This window comes from Mobula hypostoma, chromosome 6, assembly GCF_963921235.1.
Source record: "Mobula hypostoma chromosome 6, sMobHyp1.1, whole genome shotgun sequence".
Taxonomy (NCBI): Eukaryota; Metazoa; Chordata; class Chondrichthyes; order Myliobatiformes; family Myliobatidae; genus Mobula; species Mobula hypostoma.
Window position 1 is genome coordinate 70,692,520 of NC_086102.1, and position 20,646 is coordinate 70,713,165.

Consider the following 20,646-nt stretch of genomic DNA (forward strand, 5'->3'; position numbering starts at 1 on the left):
ATTAAGAAATGGCACTTAACAGGATCGGTGGAGGTCAAGTTGAGGTCTGGAAGTCCAAGAAAACTTTCTGAGAGAACTGCTCGTAGGATTGCTAGAAAGGCAAATCAAAACCCCCGTTTGACTGCAAAAGTCCTTCAGGAAGATTTAGCAGACTCTGGAGTGGTGGTGCACTGTTCTACCGTGCAGCGACACCTGCACAAATATGACCTTCATGGAAGAGTCATCAGAAGAAAACCTTTCCTGCATCTTCACCAGGAAATTCAGTGTCAGAAGTTTGCAAAGGAACATCTAAACAAGCCTGATGCATTTTGGAAACAAGTCCTGTGGACTGATGAAGTTAAAATAGAACTTTTTGGCCACAATGAGCAAAGGTATGCTTGGAGAAAAAAGGGTGCAGAATTTCATGAAAAGAACACCTCTCCAACCGTTAAGCACGGGGTGGATCAATCATGCTTTGGGCTTGTGTTGCACCCAGTGGCATGGGGAGCAGTTCACTGGTAGAGGGAAGAATGAATTCAATTAAATACCAGCAAATTCAAACATCACACTGTCTGTAAAAAAAAAGCTGAAGATGAAAAGAGGATTGCTTCTACAACAGGATCATAATCCTAAACACACCTCAAAATCCACGATGGACTATCTCAAGAGGCGCAAGCTGAAAGTTTTGCCATGGCCCTCACAGTCCCCCGACCTAAACATCATCGAAAATCTGTGGATAGACCTCAAAGAGCAGTGCATGCAAGACAGCCCAAGAATCTCACAGAACTAGAAGCCTTTTGCAAGGAAGAATGGGCGAAAATCCCCCAAACAAGAATTGAAAGACTCTTAGCTGGCTACAGAAAGAGTTTACAAGCTGTGATACTTGCCAAAGGGGGTGTACGGACCATGCAGGGTGCTCAAACTTTTACTTCGGGCCCTTTTCCTTTTTTGTTATTTTGAAACTGTAAGAGATGGAAATAAAAAAAGTAATCTTGCTTAATAAAGAAATGTGTCATCTTTAACTTTTTGCCTTTTGGAAATCAGGTCATCTTTCACTCGCTTATCTATTCAAAGTAACAGAAATTTTGACCTGGGGTGCCCAAACTTTTGCATACCACTGTACATGTGAACAATTTTACAATGAAACTGTTTAGCTAACCTGATTTACAGTACATTCAAATTTTTATAAATATTGTTTTAAAAGAACAACTTGCATTATAGTGAACAATTGTTTTTCTGATGTTTGTGCATTGGGAATTCTCATGCAACTGGCAAAAATTTTCAAGAATATTAAACTATTGTACAAGATTTATTCGAAAACTGTTCAGCCTTAAAATATAGAGTTGCAGTCTAAAACATATTTATTTAAAAAGGCAATGGGACGTCATTTAGTTTAGCAATTCCTTTAAAGGATTATACGTTTGTACATAGAATACTAATATATAATCTGTTTTTTGTTGAGCAATTCTCATGTGACTGATACATTCATTCAGCTGGCACCCCTTGTTCTCCACTGATGCTGGATGGTTGAGAATGTGCTGAATTGACGTAGTCTATGCTAATACTGCCGATATACCATTTGTACATTGCTTTGCTTTGTACTACTTTTATTTCCAACCTGTTTGTTTCAGGCTTGTGCAGATCCAGTCAAGTATGTTGCTATTGCTGATTGGTTAAAAGGAGATGTTCTGGGAGAGAAACTGGTCTTGTTAGCTGATGACCTCTGTGCAGTAGAAGTGACAGCAGGTTCTTCGCCAAGAAAACCTGACTCGAGTAACTTGATGCTACTTGGCTTTGCTTTATCCAAACGTACCAACAATGGTGAGTACAGAACTCTTCAAACATGAACTCTTTAAAACTATTTCCTCATGTTCAGTAATCTTAACTGGACAAGCTTTTAAAAATTTTAATATGGATTTAATATGGTGGATAAAGATAATTTATTTTCTCTGAAGGAAATCAGAACAAGGGGATTGTTGGATCTGGTGATGTTATGATCCAGAGGTTCTTCGGACATCAAGAATGAGGCATAAAACTTGGGGGTATCAGCCTTTTATTAGGTGTTGTGAGAAGAATGAACAAAGAGCGGAAAATAAAAAAGTTGTCTGAAAGACTATCTCAGACTAGACAGATAAAGAACCTTCCAGTGATGAGGAGTAACTTGTGAAAAAGATACAGTGATGTTGTATAGGCTGCAGAGAAATTTGTAAACAAAATACAGGACTAATGAAATTACAATTACTGAAAGCTCTCTGAACAACTACACACAAACAGATGGTGTGTATGTGTGTGTAGCTAACCATGGACTCAGCTCCACCCACCTGCCTTTTCCTTATAATTCTTAATTCCCCAATTATGCAAAAATCTATCGAACCTTGTCTTAAATATATCTACTGCGGTAGCCTCCACTGCTTCATAGGGCAGAGAATTCTGTAGATTTACCACTCTTTGGAAAAAGCAGTTCCTCCTCACCTCCATCCTAAATTTACTCCCTCAAATCTTGAGGCTATGTCCCCTAGTTCTAGTCTCACCTACCAGTGGAAACAACTTTCCTGCCCCTATCTTATCTATCCTTATCATAATTGTATATGTTTCTCTAAGATCTTCTCTTATCCTTCTGAATTCCAGCGAGTACAGTCCCAGGCAAGTCAATCTCTTCTCATAGTCTAACCCCCTCATCTCTTGGATCAACCTGATGAACCTCCTCTGCACTGCCTCCAAAGCCAGTACATCCTTCCTCAAGTAAGGACACCAGAACTGCATGCAGTACTCCAGGTGTGGCCTCACCAGTACCCTGTACAGTTGCAGCATAACCTCACTGCTCCTAAATTCAATCCCTCAAGCAATGATGGCTACCGTCCCATTTGCATTCTTGATAGCCTACTACACCTGCAAACCACCTTTTTGCAAATCATGCACAAGCATGACTCCTTCTGCACAGCAGCATGCTACAATCTTTTACCATTTAAATAATAATCTGATCTGCCACTTTTCCTTCCAAGGTCGATGACATGCACAAATAAGTGATTATATAAAAAATATAAGCAAGCAAAAGAGCACCAGCAGTGTCAATACTTGATCTTTCTAAAACTACACCATTGTTAAAACTTCTCTAATGGTTCCAGGAAAAACCATACATTGGGAATAAAATTGTTGTGAAAAGAGCCCCTTCTGAAATGATCCATTTATTTCTGGACTCAAGATGGAAAAATAAAATTTGTGTATGTTTCACAGCAGCAAAAACATCACCCAAATAGCAAGATCCTGACTAATTATGTAGATGGGAGATGTAAGCTCCATTTCCGCACATAAAATATATATTATTCCACGAACATAAACCATTTTTTCTTGTCTGACAAGAACCTTTTGAGCTGTAATATTCTTAAGACTGGGATTGATAGCATTTTGTAGAAGTACCCACCAAGCTTTTCAAACTAAAACAGGTAAATTGAGACAATGTACAGATTAATTATGATTGAGTTGATCAATGGAATCGACTCCAAAAACCAGAATTGCAGGATTTTCAAATTCTTGTGTTCTTTATTTAGTGTTTAGTTAGTTCATTTGCATTGCTTAACATGAGCAAGCAACAGAGGTGGAACTATCAGCAGAATGTCCTTTACTGAAGGTCGTAACTCTCAACAGCAGTATCAGGTACAACAATATACACTGGCTACTAAATGGTATTCTGAATGAAATACTGGTTTACTGTATCAGGTGCTCCCAATGTGACCTTCTCTACATCAGTGAAACCCAACATAAATTTGAGGACTATTTTATCGAGCACTTTCACTTGGTCTGCCACAAAAAAGGTTTTTTTCCCAGTTGCTAGCCATTTTAATTCTACTTCCCATTCCAACATCTCAGTCCATGGTCTCCTCTACTGCATGATGAGGCCACTCTCGGGTTGGACAAGCAGCACCTCAAGTTCCATTGGGGTAGTGTCCACCCTGATGGCATAAACATCGTCTTTTCTTATTTCTGGCAATTTCTCCTCACCTGCCCGTTACCTCCCTTCCTCCTTTCCTTTTTTCCATAATCCATTTTCCTCTCCTTTCAGATCCCTCCTTCTTCAGCCCTTTACCTCTTCCACCTATCACCTCCCAGCTTCTTGCTTCATCCCTCCCCTATCCATCTAGCTTCCTCCTCGCCTGCTTTTGCCTTTTTCTTCCCAGCCTGTGCTCCTTCTTTGCCCCGCCCCCCAACCTTGTTCTGGTTTTTCCCCCCTTCCTCTCCAGCCCTGATAAAGTGTCTTCCTCCAAAACATTGACTGTTTATTACTCGCCATAGACCCTACTCAGCCTACTGAGTTCCATCTGTTGCTGTGGATTTCCAGCATCTACAGAATCTCTTGTTTTTATTTAAAAGTTATTTTTTCTTAAAGCTGGGAAGCAGTAAAGTTAATTGCCAACTAGTCACCAAACACGTCATTCAATTTTTTTTAATGGAATTGAAATTATAAAATAAACATAAATGTCTTGTGTTGTTTAATGCAACACTACAGTATGGTAAAGAAGATTATATTATTTTTTATGATAGCCTTTCAGTTTATGAGCTAATAAATTAGATTGCTTACAGACTTACTGTATGACATTGGAATGTTAACTGAACTTGTTTATCATTGTTTGTAACTAATGTTGCTAATAGAGCTCTTATTGTCCAAATGGATAACAAAAGGCAGTATAACATCTATTTCACCACATTTGTGAACATTTGTCAGTGCTGTAAATTCTTTTACTTCACTTAGTCATGATTTATTCCCACTGCTTTCTTCCTGTGAGTTGTTAACTCTTGTACAGTAGATACAAACTTTTCCAAGTATACTAACAACTTCCATTTCCTTTCATATCATTAGATAGTAAGTTTTCAAGTACATGACAAAAACACGTCTAAGTAATTTTTTTACAATACTTTGAACATTATGCTGCAACCAGCAAGAGTATTTGAAAGTCCTAATAGGAAACATTTATCAGAAAATGCAATATATGGCCAGTGCTGACTTATTTCAAAGAATAACACCTCTGTCACCCCACTTTAGAACATGACTGACTTTTTTTATGATAGTTTCAAAAGATTTGTTTAAAAAAATTCTTTTACATTAGAATGCAAGTACTAAATACCAATATTGTGAGTTTGTGATCTGTTAAAGGAGATAACCTTCATGTTGCATACTGTGTAACTTCTCTGATATTAAATTGAGCCACTGAACCATCCCGTTTACTCTACTTGGATTAATAGAAAGTCTTCAAAGTAAATCATGTTAGATTACTTGTGTGCCATGTAGCAGTCAATGTAAAATCACTGTTAATAAATACATGGAATAAGAAGCCAGCCCACTCACTCAGCTGGTTTACAGTGTGGTTCAAAAGACCAAAACTAAGGATATTTTCGTCAGAAAAAACTCTTTATAATTATTTTGAATCTTTTGTTGATAATTGTGTAATAGCCAACATTAGAATTTGATATCAAAAGGATATATCTTGGTGATGTATTGTAATAATTTCAATTTACTGTTTGCTTTTAGAGTTCATGATTGCCGAAATTTATATCGAAAGAATAATTGACAGACTCCACAATGCACTTTCAAACAATCTCTCCAAGGACCTCACTAAAACTGGAGTTCTGGAGCCATCACTTTCTTTCATTTGTGATTTGGCATCTAATTTCTTCTGCTCCATCAAAGGATGTTTGCAGATGTCATCAGCTGAGGATCTTCTTTTCATTATCTTCCAGCTCTGTGCCCAAAGCCAGGAGAAGACTCATCTCTCGGGTAAAGCTTAGTTATTCTTCAATGGATTTTCAAACAATTAGCTTTACATACAATATCTATGTTATATTGGTCTATTCTATTTGAACTATTGCATTACCTTGCACCATCATGTTCGAGTGAACTTTGCATACTGTGTGCTGTGCCTCTTATTTAAAGAGTCCAGAGCGGCATGTAGTACACAAAAGCAATTTCACCAAAGTGCTGTAGAAAAATCTCCTTACATTTGCACTCTATCCTTCCTGTAATCAAGGCCAACATTTTATTAATTTTCTTAATCATCCATATTAATTTTATGAGGACACCAACATCTTGTAAACCAAAACAGAATATGGTTAACTTGCATTACTAGACATGCTGCTGAACAGTACAACTATTTTTACATGGCACTTGTTCAGAAGATAAAGTGGAGATCAACTTTATACTTTACTTTTCTCTTTCCTCAACTAAAATGTTGTGAGTTTATTTAATGATACAACATGATAACAGGCCCTTTCAGCCCAACAAGCCCATGCTGTCCAATTACACCCATATGACCAATTAACCTACAGACCCATACACCTTTAGAATGTGGGAGGAAACTGGAATACCCGGAGGAAACCCACGTGGTCACAGGAAGAACATGCAAACTCCTTACAGAGGACAGCGGAATTGAACCTGGGTCATTGGCACTGTAATAGCGTTACAATAACCACTACACTATTGTGCCGTCCTTTCTGTGAGAAGACTTCCATGACACAAACTACAAGAACATGTTGCTTTCTAAGGAAACCCCCTGCCAAATCGAGCATTTATTCTTCATCTAATATAGTTGTTGCCTTGCAGCACTAACAACCCATTTCAAAATTGACCCGGTGCTGTCTTTCAGGACTTTGCACATTCTCCCCGTGACTGTGTGAGTTTCCTCCTACATTCAAAAGTTTGGTAGTTTAATTGGCTATTCAGAATTGCGCGTGATTCGTACAAGTGAGTTGTAGAATCTTGAGGGAATGAATGTAAGTGTGAAGAGTATAAAAAAGTGGGATTAATGTGGGATGAGTATAAATTGGTGATGGATGGTCAGTGTTGACGTAGTAGGCCCAGGGCCTGTTTCTAAACTGTTTTTCTTTATGACTGTAGATTTCCTTTAAATTTTGATCTTATTTCGAGGATCAATTCAGAGATTTTTTGTAACTTTTTATTTTCTATAATTATTCAATAGATAGTGTAAATTTGCTGCATTTGGACAATGTAATATAACTGTAGGTGTCTTTGTTTGTTGGTATCTTCCATTCTTTGATTGTGCAATTTGTTCTTGACTTTCACTGACAGCATAGCTGTGTTTACCAAACTTAACATCTTCATATAAAAGTTAGCCGTTCTTATTTTAGAAATGTTTTTAAAACATTCCACCTAGCAAGGTTTAATTTATGCAGTGAATTCTGATTAATTGGGACAAATCGGGACCAGTGCATTTTGGCCCATTTAAGCAGCTGCCCCAATTAGCTGAAGTTTCATAGAGCTAGTTAAAAAGGCATAAAAAAGACAAACTAAGTAACATGTGATCTATTTCGATGAAATACAGAACAAATTAGAAAAGTATCAATGTTACTACTGTACTATAAAATTGTGCATTAGTTCCTAATACTTATCGACAGAGGAATTCATCTGCATCACATTCTTTCAACTGTAAATAAACAAAATAAGCACAGACACCAAGTGCAGATAATGCACTTCTTTATACAATTCTGTTGATGACTAGATCTTCCAAATCTTCATTTTCAGTGTAACATTCAAGATGATTGTAGATAGCTTCAAATTCTTTGTAGTTTGTAACTTGGTGCAGTAGTGAAATTGTTTCATTTTTATTTCCGGCTGTTTCTGGCATTTCCAAGCTGGGATGCTGAAACGCAGTGAGCCAAACAGTTTTGAATTATTTCTGCTTATTTTTTGCCAATTATCTGTGACAAAAATCACTTTTTAAAAAAAATGAACACACACTACTGACACTATTTTGAAATTGCCCACTCTCGTGTCTAACGGCCATACAACTGCACATGACTAAATCTAATTACTGTTCTGCAAGTTTCCTGTCCCAAATAAACAAAGGAAATCCTGGCTATTTTCTCACTTAGTTTCTGTTCTTTAAAAGTTGTCTGAAATAAGCAGCTACCCTGATTAACTGATGACCCAATTAACCAGAGTCCACTATATTTGTATTTCTCGAAACTGTTGTTAGGATTTAATTCTTTTTGATCAAGGCCAAGGAATAGTTGGCTTAAATTAGGTTTATTTAATAGATAAATGGCGACACAGAGTTTATTGCTTGATTATATCTGTATAAATATGAAATGTGTGCTTAAGGATTTCTTTATGATTGTTAGAACTAGATTGGAGTATCACTATATATAGTTTTGCTGAGTGATGTAAAGCAGAAAAGAAAACAATGATTTTTTTTGCCATTATTTTAACAGTTCTCCATAAGATGGCAATTTTGATAGGCATATCTCAAGTTTTTCTGTTCCCTGAAATCTTGCCTAAGTTATCGCTCCTCAGTTGTTGGTGTAGTAATGCCTATACATTATTTGATCTTTATCAACTTGACCTTGTTACCTGATACCCCATAACATTTCTTCAAGGGTAAGTTTAATTGAGCGAGCAAATGTTGACAGCTTTTCCCACATACCCTCAGCCCGTGGCCAGAACCAACTGGGCAGCTTCTATATCTGTGGATCAGGGATCTAGCTCTTGATAGACCAGGAAAGGAATGTAGAAGCTTTGGTTTAAGTACCTCATTTATACCTATCCTTTTCTATAGCTGAGGTTCCTGTGACTGCCATTTGGTAATACATGTAATCTGACTTGGCCCTATTAATATTGTTTATTGGGCTTTTTAATGGTAGGACTGGCACCTGTCATTTGACATGTACAGTAATTAATTAAGTCTATTTAAGGTTGGAACTTGCTTGCACAAGTACAGTTGAACATTAGTCATTATGATCCAGCAAATTGAGATATCTCAAAAAGCAGCGTTTTAAGCGGATTATAATGACAGCATGGTGATATGTGGCAAGCTGAGTTTGTATTGTTTGTAAACTACTAGTTCCCTTGGAGTATGTGGAGACTTCATTCAAAGATTATTATGCTTACAAGCTTGCTCACTCTCAAGGACTCTACAATTCAAGTTCTCAGTATTTTTGTTTATTATTATATTTATTTCTTTTTTGTATTTGCACATTGTTTTTTTTGTACATTGGTTGCTTGCCAGTCTTTGTGCTTAGATTTTCATTGATTCCATTGTTCTGATTTTATTGTATTGATTCTATTCTACTGTGAATGCCTGCAAGAAAATGAATCTCAGGGTAATTGTGTCATCAGTTAATCGGGACAACTCTTAAACATAGAAACATAGAAAACCTACAGCACAATACAGGCCCTTCGGTCCACAAAGTTGTGCCGAACGTGTAGGGACCTTAGAAATTACAAGGCTTACCTATAGCCTCTATTTTACTAAGCTCCATGTACCTATCTAAATATCTCTTTAAGACCCTATCGTATCTGCCTCCACCACCATTGCCAGCAGCCCATTCCACACACACACCACTCTCTGAGAAAAAAACTTCCTCCTGACATCTCCTCTGTACCTTCCCCCCAGCACCTTAACCCTTTGTCCTCTTGTGGCATCCATTTCAGCCCTGGGAAAAAGCCTCTGACTATCCACACGATCAATGCCTCTCATAATCTTATGCACCTCTATCAGGTCACCTCTCATCTTCAGTCGCACCAAGGAGAAAAGGCCGAGTTCACTCATAGCCATGCTCCCCAATCCAGGCAACATCCTTGGTAAATCTCCTCTGCACCCTTTCTATGGCTTCCACATCCTTCCTGTAGTGAGACGACCAGAACTGAGCACAGTACTCCAAGTGGAGTACTATTCCAACTGAGCCGGTTCCAGTTTGGTGGCCGGCTGCTTGACCATGGTTTTTGGTCAGGTGCTGGACGCTCGGAGAGATTTGGCGGGGGGCAGGCGCCCAGCGTTTGGCCAGAGGTTGTGGTCAAGTGGTCAGCAACCTGGGCCGGCTCCCCCATGGGACTTACTCTGGTGAGGACACCCAGCAGGACTAAAAAAAACAAGACCTGACAAGGGGTGGATGAGCTCCTTGTGAGCCAATGGCCACCTTCCATGGAAGAGATTAAAGCCTCACCACCTATCTACGAATCGTATGCTATGCACCTAGTTAGAAGAGATATGATGAACTTGGGCGCTGCACCATGTGCCTGGACCTCCCCAAGGCCTCCGCCTAAGGAAGGGCCGAGCTCAAAGAAGCTGCCACGGTTGGAGGCCGACACGGCCTCAGGCTCGAGTTCAGCGGGGGTAGTGGCGGGCGGTGCCAAGGCTGCCAGCGAGAACAAACTGGAGGAGAGGCTGTACTTGGTGCTGTCACAAGATCGCAGAAGATGGAGGTGCATAGCCGCCAACCCCAGATTCGGACGGCACCCACTGACTGACTGACTCCAAGTGGAGTCTGACCAGGGTCCTATATAGCTGCAACATTACCTCTCGGCTCCTAAACTCAATCCCACAGTTGATAAAGCCCAATGCACCGTATGCCTTCTTAACCACAGAGTCAACCTGTGCAGCAGCTTTGAGTGTCCTATGGACTCGGACCTCGAGATCCCTCTGATATTCCACACTGCCAAGGGTCTTGCCATTAATGCTATATTCTGCCATCATATTTGACCTACTAAAATGAACCACCTCATGCTTATCTGGGTTGAACTCCATCTGCCACTTCACAGCCCAGTTTTGCATCTTAATCAGTGTCCCGCTGTAACCTCTGACAGCCCTGCACACTATCCACAACACCTCCAACCTTTGTGTCATCAGCAAACTTACTAACCCATCCCTCCACTTCCTCATCCAGATCATTTATAAAAATCACGAAGAGTAAGGGTCCCAGAACAGATCCCTGAGGCACACCACTGGTCACCGACCTCCATGCAGAATACGACCTGTCTACAACCACTCTTTGCCTTCTGTGGGCAAGCCAGTTCTGGATCCATAAAGCAATGTCCCCTTGGATCCCATGCCTCTTTATTTTCTCAATAAGCCTTGCATGGGATACCTTATCAAATGCCTTGCTGAAATCCATATACACTACAGCTACTGCTCTTCCTTCATCAATATGTTTAGTCACATCCTCAAAAAATTCAATCAGGCTAGTAAGGCATGACCTGCCCTTGACAAAGTCATGCTGACTACTCCTAATCATATTATACCTCTCCAAATGTTCATAAATCCTGCCTCTCAGGATCTTCTCCATCAACTTACCAACCACTGAAGTAAGACTCACTGGTCTATAATTTCCTGGGCTATCTCTACTCCCTTTCTTGAATAAAGGATCAACATTCGCAACCCTCCAATCCTCTGAAACCTCTCCCGTCCCCATTGATGATGCAAAGATCATCACCAGAGGCTCAGCAATCTCTTCCCTCGCCTCCCACAGTAGCCTGGAGTACATCTCATCCGGTCCTGGTGACTTACCCAACGATGCTTTCCAAAAGCTCCAGCACATTCTCTTTCATAATATCTACAAACATTTGTACATGCTCAAGCTTTTCTGTCTGCTGAAAGTCATCACTACAATCACCAAGATCCTTTTCCATAGTGGATACTGAAGTAAAGTATTCATTAAGTACCTCTGCTATTTCCTCCGGTTCCATACACACTTCCCCACTGTCACACTTGATACGTCCTATTCTTTCATGTCTTATCTTCTTGCTCTTCACATACTTGTAGAATGCCTTGGGGTTTTCCTTAATCCTGCCCGCCAAGGCCTTCTCATGGCCCCTTCTGGCTCTCCTAATTTCCTTCTTAAGCTCCTTCCTATTAGCCTTATAATCTTCTAGATCTCTAACATTACCTAGCTCTCTGAACCTTTTGTAAGCTTTTCTTCTTGACTAATTTTATCACAGCCTCTGTACACCACGGTTCCTGTACCCTACCAAAACTTCCCTGTCTCATTGGAACGGACCTATACAGAACTCCACACAAATATCCCCTGAATATTTGCCACATTTCTTACGTACTTTTCCCTGAGAACATCTGTTTCCAATCTAAGCCTCCAATTTCCTGCCTGTTAGCCTCATAATACCCCTTACTCCACTTAAATGCTTTTCTAACTTGTCTGTTCCTATCTCTCTCCAATGCTATTGTAAAGGAGACAGAATTATGATCACTATCTCCAAAATGCTCTCCCACTGAGAGATCTGACACCTGACCAGGTTCATTTCCCAATACCAAATCAAGTACAACCTCTCCTCTTGTAGGTTTATCTACATATTGTGTCAAGAACCCTTCCTGAACACACTAACAAAAGAACAAAATCTAATTGAGAAAATAGCTGGGATTTCCTTTGTTTGTTGGGGACACTCTGCCACTTAACTGGCACAGCAGACTGTTCCCGAACAGATTCTAACTAGAGTCAGACGCATGCACTTGTGGCTGTTGGGCTCTGCACCATGCTTAGAGTAAACATTTTAAATAGCATCAGTTACCTTTGCTTGTATTCAAAAAGCAGTGATTTTTATCACTGATGGTTGGTGAGAAATAAGCAGTAAGACAGTTCAGAACGGTTCTGCTCACTGCTGTTTTGACACTTATCTTGAATGTTACAATGAAAATGGAGATTTGGAGGAAGTAATCATCAAAAGCATTGTATGAAGGCAGTCTGTTATCTGCACTAGGTGTCTATGCTGACTTTTTTCATTTACAGTCAGTCAAAAGAACATCGCAGCATACACTGTATGAATTCCTCCATTGATAACGATGATGAACTAATACACAGTTTTATCATACTGTGGTAGTTTTCTTATTCTGTATTTCATTTTAAAACATAGTTTGTTACTCAGTCAAACTAATTGGGGCAGCCACTTAATTGGGCCAAAATGTACTGGTCTTAATGTGTCCCAATTAACAGGAATCCATTGTATTTTGTGACTGTATTTGTATTTTGATAATAAATTTACTTTGGACTTTTGAACTTTAAGGTTGCCCAGGGTTCCTTATCCTTTTTTCTTCAGAAATAGTTTTAACACTTTTCTTGTCTGTCTCTCAGGCTTTGCACTCATCTTAGCACTCCCATTCCTTTCAATATGGCACAGATACCCCAATATTTAAATCTGCATTCCCTCTTTCTCGAAGGTAATGTTGGATTGTTATAATATCTCCAATTTCACCAGAGTAATCTACCTTAACTTTGGCACCAGCTCCACCTTTCAAACTCTCCATGCTATTTTAGATTTTGGAATGGTATTGCATCTTCAACAAAATGCAGCTGTATATTGCAAAGGGAAAATTCGAATAATACTTTTATACTTTATACTTTATTGTCGCCAAACAATTCATACTAGTACGTACAATCATCACAGCGCTATTTGATTCTGCGCTTCCCGCTCCCTGGAGTACAAATCAATAGTAAATGTTAAAAATTTAAATTATAATTTATAAATCATAAATAGAAAATGGAAAGTAAGGTAGTATAAAAAAACTGAGGGGCAGCTCCGGATATTTGAAGGGTACGGCCCGGATCCAGGTCAGGATCCGTTCAGCAGTCTTATCACAGTTGGAAAGAAGCTGTTCCCAAATCTGGCCGTACGAGTCTTCAAGCTCCTGAGCCTTTTCCCAGAGGGAAGAGGGACGAAAAGTGTGTTGGCTGGGTGGGTCGTGTCCTTGATGTTGGACATCCCACCTATTGTATTCATTACAGAAAGAGAAGGGAGCAACACACACAAAATGTTGGAGGAGCTCAGCAGGCCAGGCAGCATCTAGGGAAACATTGGGCCGAAACATCAACTGTACTTTTTTCCATTGATACTGCCTGGCCTGCTGAATTGCTCCAGCATTTTGTGTGTGTTGCTTAGACTTCCAGCATCTGCAGATTTTCTCTTGTTTGGGAGAAAGGAGTAGCTTGTATTGGAAGAAGAGTTGAATAGTCGTCTTACTGTCATGTATGCACAGAATGCAGACCATGCTGCATATGTTTTTATTGGATGTTTGCTTTCTTAGGGATTTATTAAAGTTTAAATATTTATCTCACATGATTCTCAACCCCATTCTCCTGCTTTCTTCCCGTAACCTTAGACACCCTTACTAATCAAGAGCCTATCAACCTTAGATTTAAATATATCCAGTGATTTGGCCTCCACAGCTGCCTGTGGCTATGAATTCCACAGATTCACCAACCTTTGGCTAAAGAAACTTCTCATCTCTTTTCTAAAGGAACATCCTTTTATTCTGAGGTTATGCCTGCTGGTCCTGTAAATAAATAAAATAAAATAAATAAGGCATCCGTTAGTCTTGTGAGACCATGGATCTGCGCCTGTAAAGTCTTCACTCTCCAGGGCGCAGGCCTGGGCAAGGTTGCATGGAAGACCAGCAGTTGCCCATGCTGCAAGTCTCCCCTCCCCACGCCACCGATGTTGTCCAAGGGAAGGGTATTAGGACCCATACAGCTTGGCACCAGTGTCGTCACAGAGCAATGTGTGATTAAGTGCCTTGCACAAAGACACAACACGTTGCCTCAGCTGGGGCTCGAACTCATGACCTTCAGGTCTCTAGTCCAAAGCCTTAACCACTTGGCCACGTGCTCACCTGCTGGTCCTGTACTCCACCACTATAGGAAACATCCTCTCCATGGTAACTAGGCCTTTCAATATTCGATAGATTTCAATGAAATCACAATCTCATTATTCTAAACTCAGCAAGTACAGGCCCAGAGCCATCAAATGCTCTTCATACATCAACCTTTGCATTCCCAGAATTATTTGCATGAACCTTCTCTGAGCCCTCTCCCATGCCAGCTCATCCTTTCTTGGATAAGGGGCCCAAAACGCATTGATGAAGGCAGAGCTGTAGATGTAGTGTATATGGATTTCAGCAAGGCATTTGATAAGGTACCCCAATGCAAGGCTTATTGAGAAAGTAAGGAGGCATGGGATCCAAGGGGACATTGCTTTGTGGATCCAGAACTGGCTTGCCCACAGAAAGCAAAGAGTGGTTGTAGATGGTTCATATTCTGTATGACCGGTGACCAGTCGAATGCCTCAGGAATCTGCCCTGGGACCCCTACTCTCTGTGATTTTTATAAATGACCTGGATGAGGAAGTGGAGGGATGGGTTAGTAAATTTGCTGATGACACAAAGGTTGGAGGTGTTGTGGATAGTGTGGAGGGTTGTCACAGTGGGACATTGATAAGATGCAGAACTGGGCTGAGAAGTGACAGATGGAGTTCAACCCAGAAAAGTGTGAGGTGGTTCATTTTGGTAGGTCAAATATGATGGCAGAAAATAGCATTAATGGTAAGACTCTTGGCAGCATGGAGGATCAGAGGGATCTTGGGGTCAGAGTCCATAGGACACTCAAAGCTGCCTTGCAGGTTGACTCTGTGGTTATGAAGGCTTATGGTGCATTGGCCTTTATCAATTGTGGGATTGAATTTAAGAGCCAAGGGGTAATGTTGCAGCTATATAGGACCCTGGTCAGACCTCACTTGGACTACTGTGCTCAATTCTGGTCACCTCACTACAGGGAGGACATAGAAACCATAGAAGGGATGCAGAGGAGACTTACAAGGATGTTGCCTGGAATGGGGAGCGTGCCTTATGAGAATAGGTTGAGTGAACTCAGCCTTTTCTCCTTGGAGCAACAGAGGATGAGAGGTGACCTGATAAAGGTGTACAAGATAATGAGAGGCATTGATCGTGTGGGTAGTCAGAGACTTTTCCCCAGGGCTGAAATGGTTGACACGAGAGGGCATAGTTTTAAGGTGCTTGGAAGTTGGTACAGAGGAGATGTCAGGGGTAAGTTTTTTTTACACGGAGAGTGGTGAGTGCATGGAATGGGCTGCCAGCAGCGGTGGTGGAAGCAGAAACGATAGGAGATTTTAGGAGACTCCTGAGTGGCTACATAGAGCTTAGAAAAATAGAGGGCTATGGGTAAAACCTAGTTAGTTCTAAGGTAGGGACATGTTCGGCACAGCTTTGTGGGCCGAAGGGCCTGTATTGTGCTGTATGTTTTCTGTGTTTCTAAAATTGTTCACAATCCTCCAAGTGCAGTCTAACCAATGCTTTATAAAGCCTCAGAATTGTATCCTTGCTTCTATATTCCAGTCTTCTTGAAATGAATCTTAACATTGCATTTTCCTTCCTTACCACTGACTCAATCTGCAATTTAACCTTTGGGGGATCTGGCACGAGGACTTCCAAGTATTTTTTGCACCTCTAATTTCTGAATTTGCTTTCCATTTAGAAAATAGTCTACACCTTTATTCCTGCTACCAGTGTGCATGACCACACACTTCCTTACACCTTATTCTATCTGCCACTTCTTTGGCTGTTCTTCTAATCTAACTAGGTCCTTCTGCAGACTCTGGCTTCCTCAGCATTACTTTCCCCTCCACCTATCTGTGTAACATCCACAAATTTGGCCACAAAGCTATCATTTCCAACATCCAAATCATTGACATAACATGAAAAGAAGCTGTCCCAACAGACTTAATAGCCAAATGGCCTAATTTTTCTCCTGTGTCTTTCTTTTATTTCAATTGTGTTACATTTATGCTGCATGATAGATGATTTGTTACATTAGTATAAACTAATTTGACTCGGGCAAGGCCGTAAATGTGGGTTATGGTGAATGTGAATTTAAAGTATTAATGATACAAAATGGCATTACATTTTTAATAATTATAATCATAGTCATAAATTCATAGAAAAGTGCAGCACAGAAACAGGCCTTTTGGCTCATCTAGTCCACGCCGAGCCTTTTAAGTTGTCCACTCCCATTGACCTGCACTGGGCCATAGCCCACCATGCCCATCCATGTACCTATCTAAACTTCTCTTAAATATTGAAATTAAGCTCACCTGCACCACTTGTGCTGGCAGCTTGCTCCACACTCTCTCGACTCTCTGAGTGAAAAAATTTACCCTTCATGTTCCCCTTAAACTTTTCACCTCTCACCCTTAACCCGTGACTTCTGGTTGTAGTCCCACCCAACCTCAGTGCAAAAAGCTTGCTTGCATTTATCCTATCTATATCCCAAATAATTTTGTATACCTCTATCAAATCTCCTCTCAATCTTCTACGTACCAAGGAATAAAATCTTAACCTGTTCAATCTTTCCATATAATTCAGGTCCTGCAGACCTGGCAACATCCTTGTAAATTTTCTCTGTACTGTTTCAACCCTGTTTACATCTATCCTGTAGGTAGGTGACCAAAAATGCACACAGTACTCCAGATAAGCGTCACCATTGTCTTATACAACTTCAACATAACATCCCATCTCCTGTACTCAGTACTTTGATTTACAAAGGCCAATGTGCCAAAAGCTTTTGTTACAATGCTGTCAACCTGTGACACAACTTAGAATGAATTATGGGTTTGGATTTCCAGATCCTGTTCTGCACTCTTCAGTGCACTACTATACACTGTGCCTGACCTGCCCTGGTTCGTCCTGCTGAAGTGCAACACCTCACACTTGTCTGCATTAAATTCCATCTGCCATTTTTTGAGCTGGTCCAGATCCCACTTCAAGCTCTGATGGTCTTCCTTGCTATCCACTGCACCCCAATATTGGTGTTATCTGCAAATCTGCTGATCCAGTTTACCACATTATCATCCAGATCATTGAAATAGATAACATACAACAATGGAGTCATCATCAATCCCTGCGGGGTTCCAGTAATCATCCATCTGATACTACCCTCTGGCTTCTCCCACAAAGCCAATGTCTAATCCAATTTGCTACCTCATCTTGTGTGCTGAGCTACTGAACCTTCTTAATCAACCTCCCATGTGGGACCTTGTCAGACACTTTGCTTAAGTCCCTGTAAATAATATTCACTGCCTTGGCTTCATCAACATTCCTGGTAACTTCCTCAAAAAACTCTATGAGATTGGTTAGGGACAAGCTACCATGCACGAAGCCATGCTGCCTTTCCTTAACCAGTCCATGTCTAGCATATACTCCTGTATCTGGTCCCTCAGGATACCCTTCAATAACTTTCCCACTACTGACGTCGGGCTCACCAGCCTATAATTCCTTGGTGTATTTTTAGAGCCTTTCTTAAATGGTGGAACAACTTTGGCTATCCTCCAATCCTCTGGCATCTCCCCTGTCACTAAGGATGATTTAATTATTTCTGTTAGAGCCCCAGCAATTTCTGCACTTGCCTCCTGCAGGTCCCGAGGGAACACCTTGTCAGGCCCTGGGGATTTATCCATCCTAATTTGCCTCAAGAAAGCAAACATCTCCTTCTGTAAACTCTGCCCATCTCCTGAGTAAATACAGATGCAAAAAAATCATTTAAGATCTCCCCCATCTCTTTTGGCTCCATGCATGAATTACCATTCTGATTTTTCAGAGGTCCAACTTTGTCCCTTGCAATCCTTTTGCTCTTTAACATATCTGTAGAATCCTTTAAGATTATCTATTGCCTTGACTACTAAGGCAACTTCATGCTGCCTTTTAGCCCTCCTGGTTTATTTTGCTAGTATTCTCTTGCATTTCTTATACTCCATTAGCACATCACTTGCTCCTACTTGCCTATGCCTGCAATGCACCTATTTATTTTCTTAACCAAGGCGTAAATATCTCTTGAAAACCAAGGTTTCCCACACCTCTAACATCCTACCTTTTTCTTCTGACAGGCACATGCAAGCTTTGTACTCTCAAAATTTAACTTTTGAAGGCCTCCCACTTAACGAAGTACACATTTGCCAGAAAACAGCCTGTCCCAATCCACACTTGCCAGATCCTTTCTGATGCCATCACAATTGGCCTTTCTCCAGTTTAGAATCTCAACCCATGGACCAGACCTATCTTTTTGCATGTTTACTTAGAAAGTAATGGCATCGTGACCACTAGATGCAAAGTACCTCCTACACCAACTCCTTAGCCACGTGTGTAATCTTCCTTTTTCTGCACATGGCATGGGTGGCAATCCTGAGATCACAATCCTGGAGGTCCTGCCCTTTATCTTAGCACCTAACTCCCTGAAGTTACCTTGCAAAATGTCTTCAGTCTTCCTACCTTTGTCATTGGTACCTACATGGACCACAAACTCTGGTTGTTCACCCTCCCACTTAGGAATACTGAAGGCTTGGACTGAGATATCCTGAATCCTGGCATCCAGGAGGCAATATACCATTCAGGAATCTTGTCCTTATCCACAGAAGCTCCTTTTTGTTCCCCTAATGAATCCCCTATCACCGCAGCTTGACTCTTCTGCCCCTTTCCCTTTTGAACCGCAGAGTCAGACTGCAGAGACCTGATTGCTGTGACTTTCCTCTGCTAGGTCATTCTCTCCCCTCCAACAGTATCCAAAGTGGTATACCTTTTGTTGAGGGGGATGGCCACAGGAGTACTCTTCACTGGCTGATTAACCCTTTTCACCTTCCTGACTGTCACCAACCTCTTGTGTCCTGCACCTTGGATTTATCTCCCTCTCTACATGTCCTGTCTATCAATCCCTCAGCCTCTCAATTGATCTGGAGTTTATCCAATTCAACTGGATGCACAGTTCGCAAGGGGTAGTCATCAGGGACACTGGAGGTCTCCCTGCTTTCCCACATCCCGCAAGAGGAGCATTCCACTGTCCTGCCTGGCATCTCTACTGTTCCTAACTGAGCAACTATAAAGAAGGAAAAGCAACGAACACTGGGGGGAGGGGATGGAATTCTACCTACAGCTATTTTTGCCTTCTCTGACTGACGCCTCTCCTCACTCAAGCTTTGAAGAGCTAAAGCCTCAAAAACCCCATTCTAACTCTGTCCACTCCACTGATGGCCACTCTACTTGCCCCTGCCTTGAATTTGTTCTTGTCAATCAGTCCTGAAGGCTAATTGGCCACAGCGCAAAGCTGCAAACCGCTACCAGTCATTGCCTTTTCTACTCAATCACAGTTCACCGTCTTCTCAGGCTTCCGGACTCCAATTGGGCACTGCTCAAAGCACCAAACTGCCGAGAGCCACTGCCTTTTCTACTGAATCAGTGAACATGAGCGAAGTACGTCTTCTCAGGCTTCTGATCTCCAAATGGGCACTGCTCAGTCCAAGAAAATGTCAATTCTTCATAGAGGTATATTATTTCTTTGAACCAGCTAGTAAATCATTAATCCAGATTAGTGAGGCTACCTCTCCCACCCTCCTGGCTTCACCTTACACCTTTTAGCTATCCTCCTTTCCTTCCCCTCTACTTTTTTATTCTGGTATCTTCCCTATTCCTTTCCAGTCCTGCAGAGTGGTCTCAGCCTGAAATGCCATCTGTTTATTCTTTTCGATAGATGTTGCCTGATCTGCTGAGTTCCTCCAGCATTTTGTGTGTGATGCTTTGGATTTCCAGCATCTGCAGAATTTCTCATGTTTATTATTTTTCTAAACTAGATCGTCTTTAATTTTTTTAAAATTAGCATAGCTTTACATGAATTCTACTCAGTGTTTAATAAAGGGAAGTTCAGAGCCTTTCATTTTGTAGTGATAGTATTTTCTCATCTATTCACCAATTCACCTCCCAGAATTTGAGATTGTTTTTAATTGTGTATAAAGTAAATATTTTCAATGCAGTTTTTAGGTCTGAAACCTTGATTTTTATTCTATTGATATAGTTACAGAAAACATTTCAATAATTGAAGTGATTATTTTGAAATAATCCTCAGTTTTAGTGATATAGCAGAATATGAATAATATACAGTCAAGCACTTTTCATATATAACTACACCAATATATATAGTATATACACAAATAATCTACAAATTTAAAATTAAACACAGAATTTTAGAATGACCCAGTAGTTAGTCATCAGTTGGAGATAGCAGAATTTAAATGCTTTTTTTTGTTGCTTGTAATCAGGCACATAT

General features: G+C 40.6%; 1 protein-coding gene across 1 annotated transcript in view; it reads left to right on the forward strand.

Moving 5' to 3' along the window:
* The window catches only part of ltn1 (listerin E3 ubiquitin protein ligase 1), a 129,227-nt gene that overhangs the window by 45,462 nt on the left and 63,119 nt on the right, over nucleotides 1–20,646 (forward strand). The window contains exons 12-13 of the mRNA XM_063050957.1: nucleotides 1,611–1,800; nucleotides 5,504–5,749. Coding sequence (XP_062907027.1) covers nucleotides 1,611–1,800; nucleotides 5,504–5,749 — 436 coding nt within the window. The remainder of the gene's footprint in view (nucleotides 1–1,610; nucleotides 1,801–5,503; nucleotides 5,750–20,646) is intronic.